The following is a 24,692-nucleotide window of genomic DNA, read 5'->3' as shown; positions in this document are numbered from 1 at the left end:
CCTCCCCATCTTGTTTCGTCCTCCTGCCCCCCCCCCCGCCCCGCCTCCTGCACCTCTGACTCCTCGCTCCGTCCCTGCACCGGAATCCGGCTCTTCTCCGGGGAAACTCGCCAGGACAATGCCCGCTGCTCCTCCGCTCTCCTCGGCGGGGGGACGGGAAAGTGCAGCCGCTCTCGAGTCCCCCTGGCTGGCCCTGTTTCCTGCCTCTCTGAGCATCGGAGCTCGCTGGCTGTGGGTTGGGCCATGGAAGGCTGCAAGGCTAGATGCGCCCCCTTGCAAGGCGAATGCATCGTGCAGGCTGCGAGACCGCCCTGCTGCTTCCCTTGCCCTGGTATTTGCAGCCCGCTGCTTCTGATCCTGGAGGTTCTGCTCTTCACTGTCAGGGCAAAGAGATTAACCCTATGAGATATGGTCCATTCCTAGCTCTGGAGCAGCAGGGAACAAGCTTTTTTGCACCCTTCTGTAGGGATGTTCACACGCCACCAGCTGTGTCCCCTGTACACAAATCGCTGAGCTGTTGTAGAGCTTGAGATGCTTTTTTTAAAAAATGATTTTTATTAATTTTATGCTTAACAACAACTAAAACACTACATATACAATACAAAAAACACATACATCAAATAGACATAACACTAAAAATTATACAACTATTCATTTTTCATGAACATTGTTTTGTGGACTTCCCCTACCTCCCCCCTTTCTGATTTTCATTTTAAAGTCTTATTTGGAACTTTTCGTATTATTTTCCCCATTCTATTTCCAAACTTTTCAACCTTATATTAGCATATTATCCATATTTTTTTGTTAATTTATCCCTTATTATCATTTCCCACCCCTTCCGCCCCCCCGTCCCCCATAACTCCCCTGCTACGAATAGTCCCTAGGGGGAAAAGGACGGAAGGGGGTGGTTCTTTTTCCAGTTGAATCCTTCCCCCCTCCCCGTCTCCCCCGTCCCAGAAACCCCCCTGCCACCAAGAGCTCCCAGCAGGCAGGCGACCGACAAGAGGAGGAGAACCACCCAACCGTCCCCATTTAACAATTCATCTTACAAAATTATATTTCTAGTAGTCTCATTTACTTACTATATCTTATTTCTAGCATAATTAACATTTATTTTCTTCCCTTGCCTAAATTTTCTTCCAAGAACATCCATACATTTTAAACCCTTTTTGCTTTCCCAATTTTAATTTATATCTTTTATCCTCTGTTTTACCTCCTCCTCCCCTGATCACGGCTATTCCCTTCCAGTCCAGCAAGCTCCAAAGTCAGCAGTCCAGTTTTCAGTCCTTTTTATCCATCCTAATAAACAAAATATCCATTCTTCCTTCATCCCACTCCCTTCCTACAATGTTTTACAACCCAAACGTCTCTGCCCCCCCAAATGCTCCCTTCTGGTTTGCACATTGTTTTCCTTGTGGGTTTTCTGTTCCTCAAACAAATCTCCCCCCCCAAAAAAGGGGGTGTTCCAAAACCAGGCTTGGTGATCTTTTTCCTCTTGTTCTTCCTGAAATACTTCCTCCTGTTCTGTGATGTTATATTTCAATTCAGTTACCTTATTGTCTTCTTCCACTGTTTCCTTACTTATGTCCTCTTTCTGTAGAACTTGGTTCATTTCCTCCATTTGCTGTTCAGTCTTGTACATTCCAATTTTAATTTCCCACAAGAGTTTCAAAACTTTCTCTTGGAATCCAGGTGCATAGTCTTTTGTTGACATTTTCAATGCTTTTCAAGGACAGAGTAGCGCTTGAAGAACAGGAATTGGTTACAAATTGCTACTCCTCCATATACTCCAAACTGGCTGCAATATATCCTCTCCAAATCTTGTTACATTAGCTTTTATATATTGGTTTCAGAAAAGCTGCAACAGTTCTCTGTATTAAGCTGTCAAATTTATCAAATTTGCCTCAGCTCACCCTCCTGTTGTCAACAAAAAAGTCACTGAGAGTCAATACATTCCTTTCCTTTATGACATCACAATAGGCTCACTGTTCTGTCCGGGTCGCTGATTCCAGGAGAGGAAGAGGCTTTTCCGACTTCAATTAACTCAGTTTGCAGGGATTTTTATCAGCTTAAACAGTTCTCCCCTTTTACCCTGCCTCTGGGGGAGAATATTAGTTCAATCCTTGGAAGTATTTAAATAAAAAGCTTCTTTCCCCCGGCACCGGGCAGTTTTTAACTGCTTCTTCTCTCAAGCAGTGAGATGCTTATGGTAATCTCAGCATTGTCGGTTCGAGCCCCATGTAAGATAAAGTAGAAATAAAGTTCATGTTGCACTAATAAGTCTCCTTGTGATCTGGGGTGCAGTCACTGGTTTCTAAAACCTCATCATTCAAAATTCCTGAAATTTCAGGAAGCTGGGACGATGCTACCCTTCAGCTTGAATGCGTAGTTGGAGGGGAAAGTCAGTTTCCAGTTCATGCAATCACTTAGCTCCAGCAACAGATGCCAGGGTCCGGCCCTGTTTTCATAGAATCATATAATAGAATCATAGAGTTGGAAGAGACCACAAGGAGCATCCAGTCCAACCCCCTGCCAAGCAGGAAACACCAACAAAGCATTCCTGACAGATGGCTGTCAAGCCACTGCTTAAAGACCTCCAAAGAATGAGACTCCACCACACTCCTTGGCAGCAAATTCCACTGTCGAACAGCTCTTACTGTCAGGAAGTTCTTCCTAATGCTTAGGTGGAATCTTCTTTCCTGTAAAATAAAAAAAATTCCTTCAGTAGCACCTTAAAGACCTTAAAATAAAGTTTTTATTTTGGTATGAGCTTTCGTGTGCATGCACACTTCTTCAGATACACTGAAATAGGAGCCCCCAGGCACTTATGTGGAGAAGGGGTGAGGAGGGGAGGGGTGGGGAGGGGGTATCACTCAGAAGGGTGGTGGAAGTGGGTGATTGACTGACTGATAGCTATAGACGATTGAAAACGACTGCAAATGGTTTTGCATGAAAAAGCAAGGGTTGAGATGGCTGAAGATCGCTTTATCATGTATAATGAGATAAAAATCCTATGTCTCTGTTCAAACCAGGTCCCTCCATGGTTTTGAGCTTGGTGATAAGTTGTAATTCAGCAACTTCTCTGCAGCTTCTTTCCTGTAGTTTGAATCGATTGCTCCGTGCCCGCTTCTCTGGAGCAGCAGTAAACAACCTTTCTTCCTCCTCTATATGACATCCTTTTATATATCTGAACATGGCTATCATATCACCCCTTAACCTTCTCTTCTCCAGGCTAAACATAACCAGCTCCCTAAGCCGTTCCTCATAAGGCATCGTTTCCAGGCCTTTTACCATTTTGGTTGACCTTCTCTGGACACGTTCCAGCTTGTCCCTATCCTCCAGTATACCTGAAGGAGCGTCTCCTCCCCCATCGTTCTGCCCGGACACTGAGATCTAGCGCCGAGGGCCTTCTGGCGGTTCCCTCGCTACGAGAAGCCAAGTTACAGGGAACCAATCAGAGGGCTTCTCGGTAGTGGCGCCCACCCTGTGGAATGCCCTCCCACCAGAGGTCAAAGAGAATAACAATTACAGACCTTTAGAAGGCATCTTAAGGCAGCCCTGTTTAGGGAAGCTTTTAATGTTTGATGGATTTCTGTATTTTAATATTTTGTTGGAAGCCGCCCAGAGTGGCTGGGGAAACCTGGCCAGATGGGTGGGGTATAAATAATAAATTATTATTATTATTATTATTCTTGAACTGTGGTGCCCAGAACTGGACACAGTACTCCAGGTGAGGTCTGACCAGAGCAGAATACAGTGGTACTATTACTTCCCTGGTCTAGATGCTATACTCCTATTGATGCAGCCTAGAATTGCATTGGCTTTTTTAGCTGCTGCATCACACTGTTGACTCATGTCAAGTTTGTGGTCTACCAAGACTCCTAGATCCTTTTCACATGTACTGCTCTTAAGCCAGGTCTCGCCACCTGCACAATGCATTCAGCTTCACCTCACCTTGCAAGGGGGCGCATCCAGCCTTGCAGAGGCAGGAGACCAGAGGCAGCAAAGGAAAAAGGAAGGAGAGACCATCCAAGTGTCACTATTTTACAGAAATGTCCCTGATTTAGAGAAGTCATCCAGTTTGACAAAAAAATTGGATTCGAAAAGAAAGCATCAAAATTGGAGGAAATATTATTGGAAAATAAAAATAATTATATAAGGAATCTCTATCAAATTCTATTAAAATGGAAAACAGAAGAATTAACAAAAGACTCCATGATTAGGTGGAGTCAGGATTTAGGTAAACCAATTGGCATTCAAAAATGGGAGAAATTATGGAAGAGGGATTCTAAATTTACGCCAAATTATGATTTAAAGGAAAATTTATTAAAAATGCAAAACAGATGGTATTTAACACCTGCTAAATTGGCAAAAATGTATCCAGGCATAAATAATATTTGTTGGAAATGTAATAAGGAAGCTGGTACTTTCATACACATGTGGTGGAACTGCATTAAAACCAAGATGTTTTGGGAAACAATTTATAAGGAACTAAAGAAAATGTTGAAATATTCGTTTAAGAAATCCCCGGAACTTTTTCTACTAGGAATGATGCCTGAAGATATTAAGCCCCAAGACAGATGTTGTGTAAGTTATGCAGTTGCAGCTGCGAGAGTTTTGTTTGCAATGAAATGGAAGTCCGCAACCACCCCACATAGAGAAGAATGGCAACAAAAACTATATAACTATTATAATTTGGCAAGAAAATATGAACAAATTAAGGGAGTTAAAGTTGAAGAGTCAGAAAAAAAATGGAAATCATTCAGAGAATACATAAAAGAGATGTTGGAAAAACCTAAACTCATATTAGATATATAAAGGTTCTATGAAGGTTTAAGAAATGGATATTATGCAAAGATGATAATTACAAATTGGAATAGTAGTTTGAACTATATCTAAGAATTAAGCAATGTAAATAATAAATTATACTTAGAAGTAAGATTGGAGAAGAAGCACGTAGAGGTTGTATAAAGTTCAAGAAGGGAGAAACTCAGCATCGGCTGAGAAGTCACATAGGGAGGGGATGGGGAAGTGGGGGGAGGGGGGAAATGAAGAAGACCTGTAAAATGAGTTGTATCTTCTTTTATAGTTGTATCTTCTTTTTAATGAGAATAACATGTGATTGTATCAACAAGTAATAAATTTAAATAAAGTCTTTTTATTAAAAACAACAACGCAGCTCCATGAAACTGATTGTGCCCCCAAACTGCCCCTTTTTGTGTGTGGATTTTGATCCAGACGGGAAAAGGTTAAGCAGGATCCACCCCCCTCTGCGTTGCCCTTAAGTGTGCTCAGCCTTCAGCTGCTTCATGACTCCATCTTGCATGAGAAAGGAGGATGGAGCTCCAGGAAACAGGAAGTGGGCCTTCAACCAGCAAGGGCATCTCACCATTTAGGGTTGAGGAAGAAAGGAACTTTGCGTAATCAATTGGTCAAGGCTGATTGTTTGGAACCACCATCCACTGTCACTAAAGGCCACTATAGATGCGGCTCATGCAATATGTGCCCCTACAATTTACAAGTAAAAGAAATAAAAAGTGAACACATGCAGTTCACTTTTAAAATCAAATCTATGACCACATGCAACTCTAAGAATGTAGTTTATTGTATACGGTGCCCTTGCAACAAATTGTATGTAGGAAGCACTACACGGGCACTAAAGGTACGTATAGAAGAACACAGATCACGCATCCGCAATAAAGTGATGGAAGCCCCTCTTACACCTCATTTTCTACAAATGAAGCATAGTGACTCCGATTTAATGTTTTTTGGCATTTGGCAGTATACACCCAAGAAATACCACAAGCAGGACATCACAAAAATATTGAGACAACAAGAAACTAAATTGATTTTTATGTTTAAGACATTACAACCGGACGGTTTAAACTCAGATCTTGACCTTTCTGTATTCATTTAAACTAACACACCAGCAGCATAACATACAGAAATTATAGAGATACTGTAAGTGTTATCAGTGCTCACATTCTTCTGCCCCCCCTAATTTTCATCCCTAATTACTATCACCTGTGAACCAACCTTTTGTATATAAGTGTGCTCCAAACACAGGATTTTTGCTTAGTCAATACATGCTCAAACTAATAAAACTCTGAATATAAGTATGTAAGTATTTCTTTATATGTTCATGTATTTTAGAAATTGCACTATTGTATTAGTCTAAATAATAATTAGAATTTGATTTATATCACCAGCAAATATGTAAATGTATCAAAGCCGCATGAGAGAACCTTTTGAAAAAGAATTTGAGCATTGTGACCTAAGCCAAGATAAGTGGTTTCATACGAATTGTAAGTACTGCCGTTGATATTTGTTTGTTTAGATGTTTATTAGTGATTTAGTTCGAATATTAATAAGACCTGGTTTATACCACCAGTGAATACATAACTGAAAACAGAAGGAGAAACTACTGAAGAAGCCCGTCATATGGGCGAAACAGGCGAAAAACGCCGGCAGCCTGTCTATCATTGACACTTCGTTTGACCTGCTGCCACTTTGCTGACCGTTATATAGCCTCAAAGACCATAAAGACTGGTTTGCCTTTCGGTATTTATTTGTATATATGTTATCTGCTTGACGTTTGATTTTGACTTCTGTGTCAGCACTTGTATATGGTTCTCTTATTGTTTTTGTACTAATAATACTGGATTGAAACTTGATTGAATCTTGTGCCCTTGCGTGCTGCTTGTATTGTATTGGACTGTCTGAGTGAATAGCTACTGGAGAGCGTAACATGGGGTTTAGCTGTAATGCTCACCTGCCTCCCTGGACGAGCCTTTTCTTGGGGTCAGGGAGCTGAGTTTGTCAATCAACATGAAGTTTACAACCACTTTGTATAGATGCAACTACAACCAACAACTGGAATCTTCTGGGGGCACCAAGGTGTCTTCCTTCTGCATTGTCTGCAAGTGTCAGCTGTCATGGAACAGCCCCCAGTGTCGCTGCAGCAGTGGTCTCCAAACTTTTTCAAAGAGGGACAGATTTGATGATGTGAAGGGCTGTGAGGGCCAACCTTTTATTGGATTGAGGTTGTTGAGGTTTTTATTATGATTTTACCCCAAAGTTGTTGGGCTTTTCTTAGTATTGAAGTTGTCGAGGTTCTTTTTAGGATTTTACTCCAGGAAATAAAGTGCTGCAGGGGCGGATTAAACCAACCGGTAGGCCGGATTAGGCCCCCGAAATGGACTTTGGACATACCTACTCTACAGAAAATCTTACTGATGGGCTTGTAGGGAAGCGGAGAGAGGCAGTCTGCTAGGTTTGGACGCTATAAATGTCAGTAATCAAAGACTGAATTGGAATAAATGTGTATCCTGCCTCAAGATTATTTGTGGTTGTTTTGTGCTTTTAAATTAACTAAATATGCTGCAAAACAATAACAGAAATGGAAATGAGCTGGAAGAACTTAAGAAACCTGCCTTTCTGCATTCCTTGCATTTCATTGTCTGTCTGACTGACATCTTTTTTCTTCCCACCCATTAAGATATATACATATGTGTGTGTGTATAGAGAGATAAATATTACTGCAAGATTACTTTAATGCTTCATGCATCTGATGAAGGGCATTTCGAAAGCATCCCTGTCTCGGGGTGGGATTCAGGTTGCATAATTAAAGCTGCTTTGGAGTTCTTGTGCAACAAACAAAGTTCCCCAAAAGTCATGGGGCTCTGCAAGAAACAAAACGACCGGGGTGGGGGTGGGGGGGCGGCGCCAACAAAACAATAGTGGAATACGTGAGAATGAAAGTGAAAGGGATCTGTGCTTTATTAAAGTTTCATGAACCCATTACAAGCAAAAACCCATTTTGAACAAGAATCATAGAGTTGGAAGAGACTACAAGGGCCATCCAGTCCAACCCCCTGCCAAGCAGGAAACACCATCAAAGCATTCCTGACAGATGGCTGTCAAGCCTCTGCTTAAAGACCTCCAAAGAAGGAGACTCAACCACACTCCTTGGCAGCAAATTCCACTGTGGAACTGCTCTTACTGTCAGGAAGTTGTTCCTAATGTTTAGGTGGAATCTTCTTTCTTGTAGCTTGAATCCATTGCTCCGTGTCCGCTTCTCTGGAGCAGCAGAAAACAACCTTTCACCCTCTTCTATATGACATCCTTTTATATATTTGAACATGGCTATCATATCATATCACTCCTTAACCTTCTCTTCTCCAGGCTAAACATACCCAGCTCCCTAAGTCGTTCTTCCTAAGGCATTGTTTCCAGGCCTTTGACCATTTTGGTTGCCCTCCTCTGGACACGTTCCAGCTTGTCAGTATCCTTGAACTCTCTCCCCCCCCCCAGATATATTTATTGATTTTATAAAACAGAAAAAGGGGGGGAAGCATATAAAATACAAAAATACAAACATAAAAAACATATAAAAACAAATACAAAAAAGAAAATGAATCATATTTATCAGTCATAGGTTCTAACATTGTTCACTTGCTCATGTCCCTCCCAACTGCATTTCAAAGTTATATTTTGAAGGTTTTCCCCCCCCTGCCATATAAAATTTGATAACACCCTTTGCCATTCCTTAAAACAACCTAAATAATCAACAATAGGTAATACAGTGGAACCTCGGTTTACGAACACCTTGGTTTACGAATTTTTGGTTTAGAACGCCACGGACCCATTTGGAACAGATTATTTCACTTCCCATTACTTTCAATGGGAAAATTCGCTTCAGTTTATGAACGCTTCAGTTTATGAACAGACTTCCGGAACCAATTACACCCATGCTTCGGGTTATGTACGCTTCAGGTTGAGTGCTCCGCGGACCCGTCTGGAACGGATTAATCCACTTTCCATTACTTTCAATGGGAAAGTTCGCTTCAGTTTATGAACGCTTCAGTTTAAGTACTCCGCGGACCGTCTGGAACAGATTAATCCACCTTCCATTACTTTCAATGGGAAAGTTCACTTCAGTTTATGAACGCTTCAGTTTATGAACAGACGTCTGGAACCAATTGTGTTCATAAACCGAGGTACCACTGTACTTGAAACAAGAACAACATTTTGGCAATAGTGATACCCCGCTAGACGAATGCCTCACAAAACGAAAAACTCGCAAAACGAAAGCGTTCTGCAATTTTAATGGAGACTCGCAAGACGAAGTTTCCTATGGCCGCGCTTCGCAAGACAATTTTTTTCGTTCCGGTGATGCATCGCAAGACGGGGGGAATCGTTTTGCGAGGCACCCTATGGGAAACCGCACTTCAATGCATTCCTATGGGACTGCTTCGCAAGACAAATTTTCACTATATGAAGCGACTCGCGGGACGAATTTTTTTGTTAAGGATTGCTGGGAATTATAACTGTGCAGTACCCAGAATACTTCGAAGGGCATGTTTCTGTAATGTTACAGACCGTGATAGATTTGGAAAGGGGTGTGTTGTTGCTCCACCTGTCACCATATATTTTTAAACACAACACTGGAAGATTGGACACATGCCAATTGAATGGGGAAAGGAAGGTAAGTATCACATAGATTTCTCCATTTTTCTCTAAACTCGTTGGTAGATACATGCCAGCCCTTTACATTTGTCTCGGAACAAATTACAGTCACAGAATCTTTTCTAGTTTCCCCTCTAGTCTGGAGCAAAGAGATCTACGGCATGAAGCTTGGATGATTAGGAAGATATGGCCATTCTAATGCAGTATTAGTGTTCAGCTTCCCCTGCATTCAGATCACAGAATTATTAAAGGTTGGGTTAGTATGGCTCAGGCTTCTTCCACCTCTGCCCTCCAGATGTTTTTTTGGCCTACAACTCCCATGATCCCTAGCTAGCAGGACCAGAGGTCAAGGATGATGGGAATTATAGTCTCAAAACATCTGGAGGGCAGAGGTTGATGAAGCCTGGTATGGCTGGTTTATACAAACATCTCATGACCATCTTGATCCAATCTGCTGGGTAAATGCAGTATGGAAAAGGTAATCTCATATAATTACTGCTTAAATCAACTGAAATTTACAAGCCAATCAATTCCACAGAAGGAGACCAATCAATAATAGTTATGAGCAGAAAAAGTACAACAGAAAACAGTGGTGGTATCAGGGAGTGAAACCAGAGACAGTACAGTTACTGCAATAATCAGACAGTGTTCTAATATTACACATCAAATGAGAATACAGTGGTACCTCGACATCCGAATGCCTCGACTTCCGAAGGTTTCTACTTACAAAGTCAGCAAACCCGGAAGTCTTTTCGCTGCGTGCGCGTTCTGCACCTGCGGTCCACGCATGCGCAAAATGGGTGCTTTGACAACCGAAGGTATCGACTTACAAAGAGCGCCGCGGAACAGATCGCCTTCGTAAGTCGAGGTACCACTGTACAGAGTCCTCCAAAGGGGCCAGAGCACTTCCCAGGAACTCTGAGAACATTGAGTGGAAAACTCCTTACAGTGGTACCTCTGGTTACGAACGACTCGGGTTACGTTTTTTCGGGTTACGAATGTTTTTAACCCTGAAGTGAGTGTTCTGAGCTCTTGGAGGCCTAGCTGCTGCTCAGAGCCAAGCCCAGACATCCATGGGGCCTGTGGAGGCTCCGCGACTGGGCTCCGGCAGCGGGAGCTCTTGGAGGCCTCAGCGAATGCCCGGAGCCAGGTCCCGACATCCTCAGGATGCCCAGCAGGTCGCATCCCAGCCCCAAACATGTACCTAATGAAGACCAAGAACAGTGAAGCTGTTAAAAAACAAAGATGAGCCTGGGCCAAAAATCCCTTTACGAACCCTTGTACACACATCCCAGTTGTAGAAAGATGGGTGGCATCTAGCCAGGTGAGTCCACCTATCCTGTAGGGGGGGGAAGTGGAAAATTTTTGGGATTCTGCAAGGGATTTGGGGATTTGTTTATGTGAGTCTGCTCTGTGCTTTTGTCTCTGCTTTGCTCCTTTGTTTGGGGGACTTCTGGGGGGACTTCTGGGGGACTTTGCCTTCTGTCATTGTTTTGGGGATCGTGTGGAACCCAGTTCAGCTACTGGTTGATTGTATGTCTGCAGAAATGGATAAAAGCACCCCATTAAAACAATGACAGTGCATGTAAGGAATTTTTTTTTTTAAAAAAATTCATCTACAGTACTGTCTTATTTATTTTATAGTACAGTACATTGATTATTGCCTTCATTTTATGAATCAGTGGTCTCGTTAGACAATAAAATTCATGTTAAATTGCTGTTTTAGGGGGTGTTTTTCATTGTCTAGAACGGATCAATCCATTTTTCCATTACTTTCAATGGGAAAGTGAGCTTCAGGTTAAGAACGTTTCAGGTTAAGAAGGTACTTCCGGAACCAATTAAGTACTTAACTTGAGGTACCACTGTACACTCATATGATTTTTCCCATGTGAGAATTCACTTATGAATATTAAATTCTCCACTTCCTCTGAAGCTCTTACCACATTCAATATATCTGTAGTTTTCCTCTGTGTGAGTAAGCTGATGTGTCCTAAGATGTCCATTTCGACTGAAGCTCTTTCCACATTCCATGCATTTAAATGGTTTCTCCCGTGTGAATTCGTTGATGTCTTCTAAGTGATCCACTTTCACTGAAGCTCTTTCCACATTCAATACATTTAAATGGTTTCTCCCCTGTGTGAGTTCGTTGATGTATTCTAAGATTTCCACTTTGACTGAAGCTCTTTCCACATTCAATACATTTAAATGGTTTCTCCCCTGTGTGAGTTCGTTGATGTATTCTAAGTGTTCCACTTTGATTGAAACTCTTTCCACACTCCATACGATTAAATGGTTTCTCCCCTGTGTGAGTTTGTTGATGACTTTTAAAGTTTCCATATACACTAAAGCTTTTTCCACATTCAATACATTCAAATGGTTTCTCCCCTGTGTGAGTTCGTTGATGTCTTCTAATATTTCCACTTTGACTGAAGCTCTTTCCATATTCAATACATTTAAATGGTTTCTCCCCCGTGTGAGTTCGTTGATGTCTTCTAAGATGTCCACTTTGACTGAAACTCTTTCCACACTCCATACAATTAAATGGTTTCTCCCCTGTGTGAGTTTGTTGATGACTTTTAAAGTTTCCATATACACTAAAGCTTTTCCCACATTCAATACATTCAAATGGTTTCTCCCCTGTGTGAGTTCGTTGATGTCTTCTAATATTTCCACTATGACTGAAGCTCTTTCCACATTCAATACATTTAAATGGTTTCTCCCCTGTGTGAGTTCGTTGGTGTATTCTAAGTGATTCACTTCGACTGAAGCTCTTTCCACATTCAATACATTTAAATGGTTTCTCCCCTGTGTGAGTTCGTTGATGTATTCTAAGTGTTCCACTTTGATTGAAACTCTTTCCACACTCCATACAATTAAATGGTTTCTCCCCTGTGTGAGTTTGTTGATGACTTTTAAAGTTTCCATATACACTAAAGCTTTTTCCACATTCAATACATTCAAATGGTTTCTCCCCTGTGTGAGTTCGTTGATGTCTTCTAATATTTCCACTTTGACTGAAGCTCTTTCCATATTCAATACATTTAAATGGTTTCTCCCCCGTGTGAGTTCGTTGATGTCTTCTAAGATGTCCACTTTGACTGAAACTCTTTCCACACTCCATACAATTAAATGGTTTCTCCCCTGTGTGAGTTTGTTGATGACTTTTAAAGTTTCCATATACACTAAAGCTTTTCCCACATTCAATACATTCAAATGGTTTCTCCCCTGTGTGAGTTCGTTGATGTCTTCTAATATTTCCACTATGACTGAAGCTCTTTCCACATTCAATACATTTAAATGGTTTCTCCCGTGTGTGAGTTCGTTGATGTCTTCTAAGTGTCCCACTTTCACCAAAGCTCTTTCCACATTCAATGCATTTAAATGGTTTCTCCCCTGTGTGAGTTCGTTGGTGTATTCTAAGTGATTCACTTCGACTGAAGCTCTTTCCACATTCAATACATTTGAATGGTTTCTCCCCCGTGTGAGTTCGTTGGTGTTTTCTAAGGTCTCCACTTTGACTGAAGCTCTTTGCACATTCAGTACATTTAAATGGTTTCTCCCCTGTGTGAGTTCGTTGATGTATTCTAAGTGTTCCACTTTGATTGAAACTCTTTCCACACTCCATACAATTAAATGGTTTCTCCCCTGTGTGAGTTTGTTGATGACTTTTAAAGTTTCCATATACACTAAAGCTTTTTCCACATTCAATACATTCAAATGGTTTCTCCCCTGTGTGAGTTCGTTGATGTCTTCTAATATTTCCACTTTGACTGAAGCTCTTTCCATATTCAATACATTTAAATGGTTTCTCCCCCGTGTGAGTTCGTTGATGTCCTCTAAGATTTCCACTTTGACTGAAACTCTTTCCACACTCCATACAATTAAATGGTTTCTCCCCTGTGTGAGTTTGTTGATGACTTTTAAAGTTTCCATATACACTAAAGCTTTTCCCACATTCAATACATTCAAATGGTTTCTCCCCTGTGTGAGTTCGTTGATGTCTTCTAATATTTCCACTATGACTGAAGCTCTTTCCACATTCAATACATTTAAATGGTTTCTCCCGTGTGTGAGTTCGTTGATGTCTTCTAAGTGTCCCACTTTCACCAAAGCTCTTTCCACATTCAATGCATTTAAATGGTTTCTCCCCTGTGTGAGTTCGTTGGTGTATTCTAAGTGATTCACTTCGACTGAAGCTCTTTCCACATTCAATACATTTGAATGGTTTCTCCCCCGTGTGAGTTCGTTGGTGTTTTCTAAGGTCTCCACTTTGACTGAAGCTCTTTGCACATTCAGTACATTTAAATGGTTTCTCCCCCGTGTGAGTTCGTTGGTGTTTTCTAAGGTCCCCACTTTGACTGAAGCTCTTTGCACATTCAATACATTTAAATGGTTTCTCCCCCGTGTGAGTTTGTTGATGTCTTCTAAGATTTCCACTTTGACTGAAGCTCTTTCCACAGTCAATACATTCAAATGGCTTCTCCCCTGTGTGTGTTTGTTGGTGTATCCTCAGTTTTCCACTGAGACTAAAGCACGTCCCACATTCCATGCATTCAAATTGTTTCTTTGTTCTTCCCAATGAATTCACACATGGCTCCATAGAATTCTGATTATCATCTTCATCGCCTGTTTGGAAGGGGGGAGGGGGGAGGAAGAGAATGCTGTTAGACTTTCAAAAATGTCAAGAAATAAACTGAACACATGTCAATCCCAATGTGAACCTTCTTTTATTTTAACACCATCTCCATTCTCCATTGTCCTCTCTATGTTCCAAATTTTTAGGAAAGCAGATGAAATAATGGCAAAAGCAATATATGATCACTCCTTTCACACTTAATAAAGCAGCAGCATTTTATAATAGACATCAATGGTGGAATTGGCTTATTAGACACATCTCTGTATTTTTCTGTTTGAAGCGAGGAAATTATATCAGGCTCGAGTAGCAGTCTCTCCTACTAGTAAGAAGTAAAACTTATTTGTTGTTATGCTGCATGTAACTGTAAAAATATTGTAATATATTAGAACCTAAGAAGAGCTTGCTGGATCAGGCAAAGGCCCACCTAGTCCAGCAGCTTGTTCTCACAGGGGCCAACCAGATGCTTCTGGGAAACCAGCAATCAGGATTTCAGCACAAGAGTCCTCTCTGCCCTCCTGTGCTTTCCAGAAACTAGCATTAAGAAGCATTATTGCCTAGGACTGCGAGGGGCAGAGCACAGACATCAGTCTAATCCTCTTTTTCAAGCTATCAAAGTTGTGGCCGTCACTGTCTCCTGTAGGATGGAAATCCATAGATTAACTATGCTTCTGTTGATTCATATTTCGTACCCCTTAAAGGCTGATAAATAATAATAAATTTAATAATAATAATAATAATTTATTTATACCCCGCCCATCTGGCTGGGCTTCCCCTGCCACTGTGGGCGGCTTCCCCCAAACATTAAAATACATCAAATATCACAGATTAAAAACTTCATTTAAAAAATGTATTATGGTCTTAGCTTTTGTTGGCTGCAGTCTGACAAAGTGGACTCTTTGACCAGGAAATCTGGTGCCCCTATAAACCTGTGAGTCTCATTGTTGGCTTTGTGGGAATGTTCAGGGTGGCAGGAGAAGATATATTGTTTATTGATATCCTTCCTAACTTGCACTAGCATGTTCATTTACTTAGCACAGTTTACATTCCCCTTCTCACACACAGCAGAAATCCGGTTGCAGGCTTGTTAGATCCTGTTACTATTATGCCATTCAATCTCCCTCAGATTGAATTATATGTTCCTAGTAAAAAAAAATCCCCCCTTTAAATCCCTCATTTAAAGGATAAAGACACCAGATTCATAGGCAATAAAAAACTCATGATCAGGAAGAGCACAATGTGATCCCTGAAGGCAGGGTTAGGGCTTAAAGTTACAATCATAGACAAACAGGTTTACCCCATATGTGGGTTGACCTAGTGACTGCAGTTAGGAGTCCGGGAAGTTCGCATGACGAAAGGAAGATGGAAAAGAGGGGGAGTGGCAGCATGCCTTCGCCTTTTACCAGGTCTGGAAAGGTCACGTCCACCCACTAGTCACATGCAAGGAAGAATGCTCCAGGCCAGGAGGAACAGGAAGTTTCAACTGGCTGGACCAAACATTCCCTTGAATGTCCACTCTAAGAAAACAGGGAATGTTGTATTTGACTGCTCCCAGTGGATTACATCCCGCAGGCTTTGTGTATTTATTTTGAAATTCGTACCAAGTTTGTACCACAGTACCTCCATGTAAGATGTGGAAGGACATGTGGATCCAGAATTGGCCTCCACAGTCATCCCATTGGGCATGTTGGCTGTGGGTGACAGGAGCTGGAAATCTAACGATGTCTAGAAAAGGCTGACTCAGAGGTTCTGGCAATCCCATTGTCTGAGAATTTCAGGCAGGAGAGAGGAGATGGTGTCTGCTGGACCCTGCGCAAATTGCAAAAGCACCCAAGGACCCAGACCCCACCGCTTACCTAGAGAGTTGGCTTCTTCTTCACTCTCTCCCTCAACCTTTGCAGAGAGATGGATATTCTTTGTGTCCAAGGGATCCTGCTCAGACTTTGGGGACTTAATAACCACATCTTCTATAGGCCACAATTCCTGGAACAGAGATCAGGATGCAGATTAGGACATCAGGAAAAGCTCAAGAAGCTGAATAGCTTAGACCCTGGGTGGGTTAATAATGTTAAGGAGCTTTTGGACAGACCTGTAGGCCACTATCCTATACATCCGGGGTCAGCAACCTTTTTAAGCCATGGGCAGGTCCCCACCATCCCTCAGACCATGTGGGGGGGCGGAGTATATTTGGGGTGGGGGGTGGGGAGGAACTAATTCCAATGCCCCACAAATAACCCATAGATGCATTTTAAATAAAAGCACACATTCTACTCATGTAAAAACACCAGGCAGGCCCCACAAATAACCCAGAGATGCTTGTAAATAAAAGGACACATTCTACTTATGTAAAAACATGTTGATTCCCAGACCGTCCGCAGGCTGGATTGAGAAGGCGATTGGGCTGCATCTGGCCCATGGGCCTTAGGTTGCCTACCCCTGCTGTACACCTAACATGGAAGTAAGTCCCACGGAACTTAATGTGGCTTGCTTTCGATGAGGCCTCCGCAGGACTGCCCTGTTAAAGAGTATTCAGAATGCTTCACATGTGTTGGTCCATTCTGAATTATTGCATCTTGACTCAATGTGGAGGAATTTGAAGAAGCCTTTCACCTGAGTGCACAGCCCCTTTTCAGAGGGAACAGTCAAACCACAACCATTTTTTCCTGTTTTGACCAAACACAGTTTGAAGCATAGCTGCCAAGTTTTCCCTTTTCTCGCGAGGAAGCCTATTCAGCATAAGGGAATTTCCCTTTAAAAAAGGGAGAACTTGGCAGCTATGGTTTGAAGTTAGCTTAATATCCTGGCTTGTTCCAAAGCTAGCAGCTGTAGTTCTCTGGTTTGGGCAAAATGGAAAGTTACTTAGTTCTGGCTCATAAGAGACTGCCTGGTTAGATCACAGTTCATCATTAGAGCCGGCCCAATCATGAGGTGAACTGGGACAATTGGCTCAGGTGGCAGATGCAGGGGGAGATGGGACTAGCACATTCCCAGTTCCCCTATTTGTTAGCCTTGCTACCAGTGCAGGATCACGGATGCTAAAATCGTGCAACTACCCATGCAGAGTCCTTCTCTTTTGCCCTCTATCACTAAAGGTTGGGTGGGAGTCCTTCCTGGAGTGATGCATTCTGCTTGTGGGGGCCAGGAGACTGTGGTAATGACTACAGTTTTTTATTGTAAACTTGGGTCAACATAGGTTTCAGCGTAACTTTGCTGCACCAAGGCATTAAAAACCGTGCCTATTTGTAACCCAGCTTTTCAGGGTGTGATTAATCATCTGAACCTGGCAATTATCTTAATAGATATTTCAACAACCTTGCAAGGCAGGCCAGTGTTATTCTACGCGACTACACATGGGACTGTTGAGGCTGCAAGACGTGCCACAATTTAAAGCTCAGTGGGAAACAAATAGCATTTCGGAAATGGAGGCAATTTAGAGGAGGGAAACAGGCATTAGTGGAAAGACACCTCTTCCGACACAGCTTCTGCTCTGATGAAATTCTGAGTCCGCTGCAGCTGTTTAGGTAAAATAAGAACTTCAGGAGATATTATCACAACCCGTGTAAGGTGTGGTCTAATAAGCCTTTTTAAAGTGGATTAGAGAGAAAGTGCAGGGAGGAGGAATATTCACCACCAAAGCTAAACAGAACCTCCATGTCTAGAGGCACTGGACCTGTGACCCCCAGGTGCTGGAAACCCAGGTGAGAGGAGGGCACTTACCTTTCCTGGAAGCCGCTCAGGGTCTGGGAGCAGGGTCTGGTCTGTCCCCCCTGCTCTCTCGCTGGGCCACCGGCTGTCATCCGCAGCTCCCCTGAAGGGGGCCAGGAGGACACCATCCCCGGAGTGGGGAGGACTGGGAGCCTGTGGAGTTTCCCAGCTTGAACGAGGGGAGTGCATCGTCTTCAGGAAATCCTGCCACTGGGCATCCCAGTGCTGCTGCGGCTCCTCCTCTGGCTCATGCTTAATTTGACATAAATCTGCCTGAGGCAGAAGATCCCTGAAGGTCCCAACTTGGCCTACAGGAGATCTTTTTCCTTTGCACTCCAGGCTCTCCCTTTGAATGGGTCTCCTCGGTCCCTGCTCTTCCATTTTTACCTCACCCTGCTGGAAAAGAAATAAACACAAAGTAAAATACCAGTGTAGAATAAAACTCTAGAATAAAAACAAAATCACATTTTTTAACCATTAGCCCAATTTTGAAATATATTATTACTCATTCCATTTCTGATGTTCAGACTGTGAATGACAATGTTGCCCAAACACCCCACCCATGGATTAGAGGAAGGTATCCAAAGACTCAGGGAAACCCCAAGGTTTACAAAACTACAAATAATATTTGGGGGTGGGAGGACCAAAGCAGTGATAGGGAAATCCAAAAACAACTCAGTGAGAGGACCAAGCATGTTCAGTGGCCAGGGAATGTTGATCCTGGCTGCAACTTAAGGCATGTTGGAAAGGCAACAACAGATCTTTATATAGGGTTAAGGCTGCAATAGACCCACCTAACATTTAAAGTACATGACTTCACCCAAAAAACCCAAGTTCGTAAGGGTGCTGAGAACTGTAGCAACAAACTACAGTTCCCATGATTTTCTGGGGGAAGCCACGTGCTTTAAATGTATGGTGTCTGCACAGCATAAGAAACAAACAAAAAAACAAAAGGAATATTGACCAACTAAATCAAGCAACCCACTTCATGTGGCCTGCTGGTACCTGCGGTTTCCATCTCCTGGTCTAATCATGTGATGAACCTCTCTGTCTGTCCCAGAGAGAGAGAGGGAGAGATGCCTAAAGAGCCCTTAAGAGCATCTTTTAAACTCGAATTGCAGCCTTATTGCTGTAACCGGGTTCTGCGTTGCACCCAGTAAGAAAATGACAGGAAGCAGTCAATGGAGACTCCGGGGTTTCTCTCTAAAGGAGAAAGGCTTTATTTGCAAATAAAGGTACTTGTCAAGCAACAACTCACAGAGCAAGTACAAAGGAATGATTTTCCAAACTCAATTCTTATACCCTTTTCTGACTATGATTTCCTAAAACACAAACGCACTATGGTGGTCTGTGCATCCTTGCCCCCTCCTCCACATCATCTGTGCATACCGTCAGTTACTTATCTCTGACTTTCTCCTTGTGCCCTTGGGCATGTTCCTGTCTGGGGCAGCTTAGCGCATCATTCCCTTCTGATAAGGGAATCCTTTTGCTAGGAATGTTTTCCTTTTGGCAAGGCTGCTCTGTCTTCCTGCATCCTGCATCGTCTCTTTCTCAAAGCTTTTACTTCATTGGGGCCTCTGGCATAACGCAGGGTGAAAGGGACTATGAGTCAGGCTTTGGGATTCAAAAGTCAACTTTTTTACTTGGTTCCCTTCTGAGCTTTGTATAGGTATAATACAGGGATATATTCAATATGCAGCAATAATAAGCTGTGTTCAATTCAAATGGCCATCATCACCCCCTCCAGAATCTCAGCAGGAATCAGCACAGTGCTGAGATGGGATAGAAGCCCTGATCTGGAGATAAATGATCCCTCTGCCTGCTCTTTAAAGGGATTTCTAAAGAACAATCAGAAGGGTCTTTTTTCACAGATCTCATTGCTAATTGAGCAGTCTTCTTGTGCTCTTATTTCCCCCCCATCCCAGAACTAGAGTTGGAAGGACAAAACATGCTGATTGTGTGTGTCTCTGCATACGTGAGAGTGTGTTTGCAAGACATGTATGTATGCAAGATGGCATGCCGGGTGAACGTTTGCAGTATATTTGGTGTGTGTGCATGTGACTTTTTGGTCTGCATCTCTTTTCTGTGTGTGTGCATGCATTGGCCACACAGCTCACTGGAATGTGGCCTCCAGAATGAAGGCAGATTTAAGCCCATTAATGTTTTGTTCCTCTTGCTCTATTGGAAAAAAAAAACAATCAAATCTGAGACTATCATGAGGAGAGAACTTCTGGATCTACAGAATTAAAGTTCTCAACATCCTATGGACACAAACTGCATTGAGATTTCTCTCAAATTACTTTGAGATTTCCCCCCCTAAAAATATGAAGCAGTATAGAAATGAGTAATAATCTAAAGAGTAATAACTAATTTCAATTTTGCCTTCCTTAGTCTTTTACAATACTGTCATCAACATTTTTATCACCATTAATTTATTTCCAGTTGCCACTTCCAAAGAATCCCCCTTCCCTCTGCATTTTCAAAAGTGTCACCCACTTCAACTCTCAGCCTTCATCTGAAAACTCAGCAGTGTTACTGAGGAAGGTGGAAGATAAAACCTTAAAGAATCAGGCTTAAGCCTCTCTCACTTATTTACACGCAGACCCAAACTGCATTGAGATTTCTCTCTAATTACTTTGAGATTTTTTTCTTATTCCTCGCACTCTAGCCAATGCATTAGATTCTATCCGAACTTGGTGATTGTACTCAGTACGCTGCCAGATACTATGGGGAGGTGGTCACTATTTAACACATTATCGACCTTGAAGGAAATGATGTTCGGCAACAAGTCCCTCGAGATCAGGAGATAGTCTAATACACTGTTTGATTTTGTGCCTAGATGGGTATATTCCCCAGGAACATCTGGGAGGCATCTACCATTCAAGGGGAATAAATTTAAATGGATGGCCATTTGGAAGAAGAGGACACCTGCCTCATTCACTTTAGGATCTTTAAAATTTGCCCAATAATAGGTTCCAAGTCAAGGGTATCAAGACCTGAGCCCACCCACCATTTGGATTCGGTCAAGGCATCCCAGTTGGATGCAGTTCGGACATTAAAATCCCCTCCGATTTGGGCAATGGGATACTTAGCCCGACATGATGTTAGATGGTCTTCAAGAGTTTCCCATCTAGATTGAAGTTCAGGGGATGAACCTCTTAAAAATATGAAGCAGTATAGAAATGAAATGAGTAATAATCTGAACATTAATAACTAATTTCAATTTTGCCTTCATTAGTCTTTTATAATACTGTCATCAACATTTTTATCACCATTAATTTATTTCCATATGACACTTCCAAATAATCCTCCTTTCCTCTGCATTTTCAATACTGTCACCCACTTCACCTCTCAGCCTTCAACTGAAAACTCAGCAGTGTTACTGAGGAAGGTGGAAGATAAAACCTTAAAGAATCAGGCTTAAGCCTCTCTCACTTATTTACACACAGACCCAAGAGGTCACTAGCTTTGACAGCTTGGGGAAAGATCAGATGCGTTCTCCAGGGAATAGATCTATTAGCTGTTTTATTAGCCATGACAGACCAAAGAACCTCCATGTGTAGGCACAGTGTACCTTGATTTGGGGCAGGCAAAAGAAGCCATTTACTTGCTAAATGAATCTGATGGACATCATTGCCACAAGATGCTTTAAAAGGAGATTTAGGAAGGAGGGTGATAGGTTTATCAATGGCACTGGCAGAGGAAAGGGGGGGCTGGAGTAGTGGCCTGCAAAGGGTGCCAGGGGGCTGCAGAGTGAGAGGGGCACCTCCCTCCCTGCTGCACTGCTCTTCCTTCCCCCCCCCTGCCTCGCCTTCCCTCTCCGCCCCCTGAACCCACTCATCGCCCTTGCAGCCACCGCAGGGAGGCAGAAGCAGGCGAGAGGGAAGGACAGTCGGAGCGGAGGGAGGACCGTGGAAGAGGACGGGGCTCCCTGATGAAGGGACAGGCAGAGGGGCGGCAAAAGCCCCAGGTACGCCGCTGATCAGGGGGCGACTACATGCAGCCTCCATCGCGAAGCAGCAGCTGCCTTGGACCCCTCATTCTGCCCCTTGAGCTCAGCATCGTCTATAGGACTGAAGGGAGCAGCTCCCCGGGGTCTCAGGGAGGGTCCGTGCCAGCCTGACCCAGAGATGTTTGCCCCTCTCTGCCCTCCTGGCAGATGCCCTGCCCTCGAGCTGCGCCCTGTCCCCTTCCTGTAGCCTCCGGCTGGACCTGGGACCTGATCCTGCCAGGCGAGGCGCACGTGTTCTGCTCCTTCCCCTCTTGTTTCGTCCTCCTGCACCCCCCCCCTTCCTGCACCTCTGACTCCTCGCTCCGTCCCTGCATCGGAATCCGGCTCCTCTCCGGGGAAACTCGCCAGGACAATGCCCGCTGCTCCTCCGCTCTCCTCGGCGCGGGGACAGGAAAGTGCAGCCGCTCTCGCGTCCCCCTGGCTGGCCCCGTTTCCTGCCTCTCTGAGCATCGGAGCTCGGTGGCTGTGGGTTGGGCCATGGGAGGCTGCAGTGCTGGATGCGCCCCCTTGCAAGGCGAATGCATCGTGCAGGTGGCGAAACCGCCCTGCTGCTTCCCCTGCCCTCGTATTTGCAGCCCGCTGCTTCTGATCCTGGAGGTTCTGCTCTTCACTGTCAGGGTAAATAGATTAACCCTTTGAGATTTGGTCCATTTCTACGGTAGCTCTGGAGCAGCAGGGAACAAGCTTTTGCCACCCTTCTGTAGGGATGTTCACACCCCACCATCTGTGTTCCCGTGTACACAAATCGCTGAGCTGTCGTAGACCGTCAGATGCTTATGGTAATCTCAGGGTTGTGAGTTCGAGCCCCATGTAAGATAAAGTGGAAATAAAGTTTATGATGTCCCCTTGTAATCAGGTGTGCAGTCATTGGTTTCTAAAACCTCATCATTAAAAATTCCTGAAATTTTAGGAAGCTGGGACGATGTCACCCTGCGCCCTGAATGCCTAGTTGGAGGAGGCAGTTCAGTTCCCAGCTCTGCTGGCTGGGCTCACTTAGCTCCAGCAACAGATGCCAGGGTCGGGCTCTGTTATCTTTCCATACCCTCCAACATCTTTCCATACCCTCCAACATTTCTCCAATAAAAATAGGTCATTCCGTTCCATAATTATAATTTTACTATTTATACCCCACACATCTTATTAGGTTGCATTAGCACTCTGAACAGCTTCCAACATATATAAAATCATAATAAAGCATTAAACAAACTTCCCTATACATGATTGCCTTCAGAGGGCCTGTGGGTCGGATAACTCCATACACTCCAATGAAAATAGGGACATCCCAAGGAAAATAGGGATACATGAAGGGTCTGTCTTTCCCTGCTTTTTCATTCTTGTTTTATATGTGCTGTATATAATTTTATTAGGTTTTCATTTCAATATAAGATAATTTACATTTCCCCATCTTCTCCTCCCCCCCCCCCGGACCTCCCTCAGCTTCCCCCTCTGGTTTGTTTTTAAACAATATCCTCTTCTACTTACTCTAATATCTCTTAATTTTTACTCGTATTATAAGTTCATATTATTCCATTCTTATGTTAACAACATTCTTGTAAGATCTATATTCCTTTTGTAAATTGTAGGTGTTTATTCAAAACCTGCTAGTGAGTCAATTTCTTTACATTGTTTTTTGTAAATATGCCATAAATGGTTCCCAGTCATTCTTAAAATCTCTATTGTCCTTGTTGCAAAGTCTTTCAGTAAGCTTTGCCATTTCTGCATATTCCATAAGTTTTCCTTGCCATTCTTCTTTAGTTGGTATTTTATCGCTTTTCCAGCCTTGTGCTAATGGGTATCCTTGCCACCGTTGTGGCATACATGAAGAGTTTGTGTTTTGCTTTTGGCAGATCTTGACCCTTCTTTTTCATTCACTGTCCCTGGACTCTGGAGAAGCTTTGGCCTTCATACTCCCCCCCCCCAAAAAAACCCCCCAAAGCACACACACCATTTGGGGGAACAAAAAAAATTACTTATTTTCACAGTTCAATCAATCAATAAATTTTATTATTTACTAACTGGCCCTGCACGCATTGCTGTGCGTTAGTCTGTGAGATGGAGGGTAATAGCCCCCCTTCAGATCCCCCTGAGCCGAGGCGAGATACTGTGGAGAGGGCAGGTTTCATCCCTGTGTCTCCCCCCACCCTGTTCTGACCCATTACCTATCCCTGCCCTCTATTCGCCCGCCCCCCCAGGCAGGCCCCTACCTCCACTTGGCAATGTTGGGTCTTGTTGCTGGAAAAGGCCTGTTTTCAGTTGGTTTGGCCTTCATGGATGTATGTGAGTGGTGGATCTCGTGGTGGAGGCGGGGTTTGTGGGTGTGGTGTAGATTTCACAGGAAGGGAGGGGGTGTAGGAGGAGGAGCTGAGGGAATAGCACCATTTGAGGGCGCTGTTTTAGTTCGTGGAAAAGGAGGTCTGTACCTGTGCAGGTAAGAGATGTGAGGCATCCGAGGTTCTGCGAACACTCGGGAAGTGGCATGGATTTCAGGGGGATCGGTCAAGCGGTTACCGAGAAAAGTGGAGCCCACAGTTTCACCATTTTTACATCCTATATAATAATGTCCATGTTGTCCCTGCGTCCAGATGTCCCGTGTGTCCCTGGGGTACTGCGCATGTCCCCCAGAGACACAGGGATTGGACGGAGGGACAACCAGGGACACAGGGATTGGACCCGTGCTCTCGGGACACAGGGAACAGCCAACTGCCGCTCCGCCAACCGCCGCTCCGAAGCCCAGTCTCATGCTGGAGGTGCGCGGTGAGGCGGCGGGGGAGAGAAGCGCTCCCCCCCCCCGGCAGCCTTGCCGCACACCTCCGGCATGGGACGGCGCTTCCTCGGGGAACCCGAGGAAGCCGAAGCGGCAGCGGGCGCGGAGGG

At 43.6% G+C, this 24,692-nt stretch overlaps 2 protein-coding genes across 4 annotated transcripts in view; both read right to left on the bottom strand.

Annotated features, from left to right (window-relative positions):
• LOC118081151 (uncharacterized) overlaps positions 1 to 180 on the bottom strand; it is a 52,791-nt gene extending 52,611 nt beyond the window's left edge. The window contains exon 1 of the mRNA XM_088663477.1: positions 54 to 180. The gene's annotated coding sequence lies outside the window, so the exon portion shown is untranslated. The remainder of the gene's footprint in view (positions 1 to 53) is intronic.
• Positions 181 to 7,755: 7,575 nt separating this feature from the next.
• LOC118081124 (uncharacterized) overlaps positions 7,756 to 24,692 on the bottom strand; it is a 66,694-nt gene continuing 49,757 nt past the window's right edge. Inside the window, exons 1-4 of one of the 3 annotated variants that reach the window (XM_088663469.1) lie at positions 22,106 to 22,247; positions 17,819 to 18,202; positions 15,958 to 16,084; positions 7,756 to 14,094 (exon numbers count right to left, since the gene is read on the bottom strand). In XM_088663469.1, coding sequence (XP_088519595.1) covers positions 11,504 to 14,094; positions 15,958 to 16,084; positions 17,819 to 18,202; positions 22,106 to 22,132 — 3,129 coding nt within the window. In that variant the 5' untranslated portion in view covers positions 22,133 to 22,247 and the 3' untranslated portion in view covers positions 7,756 to 11,503. Of the gene's footprint in view, positions 14,095 to 15,957; positions 16,085 to 17,818; positions 18,203 to 22,105; positions 22,248 to 24,692 lie in introns of those variants that run through there. The other 2 variants (XM_088663470.1, XM_088663472.1) reach the window with 2 other exon arrangements.

The sequence above is a fragment of the Zootoca vivipara genome, chromosome 2, assembly GCF_965207765.1.
Source record: "Zootoca vivipara chromosome 2, rZooViv2.hap1.1, whole genome shotgun sequence".
NCBI lineage: Eukaryota > Metazoa > Chordata > Lepidosauria > Squamata > Lacertidae > Zootoca > Zootoca vivipara.
This window is presented reverse-complemented; position numbering and strand designations above follow the sequence as displayed.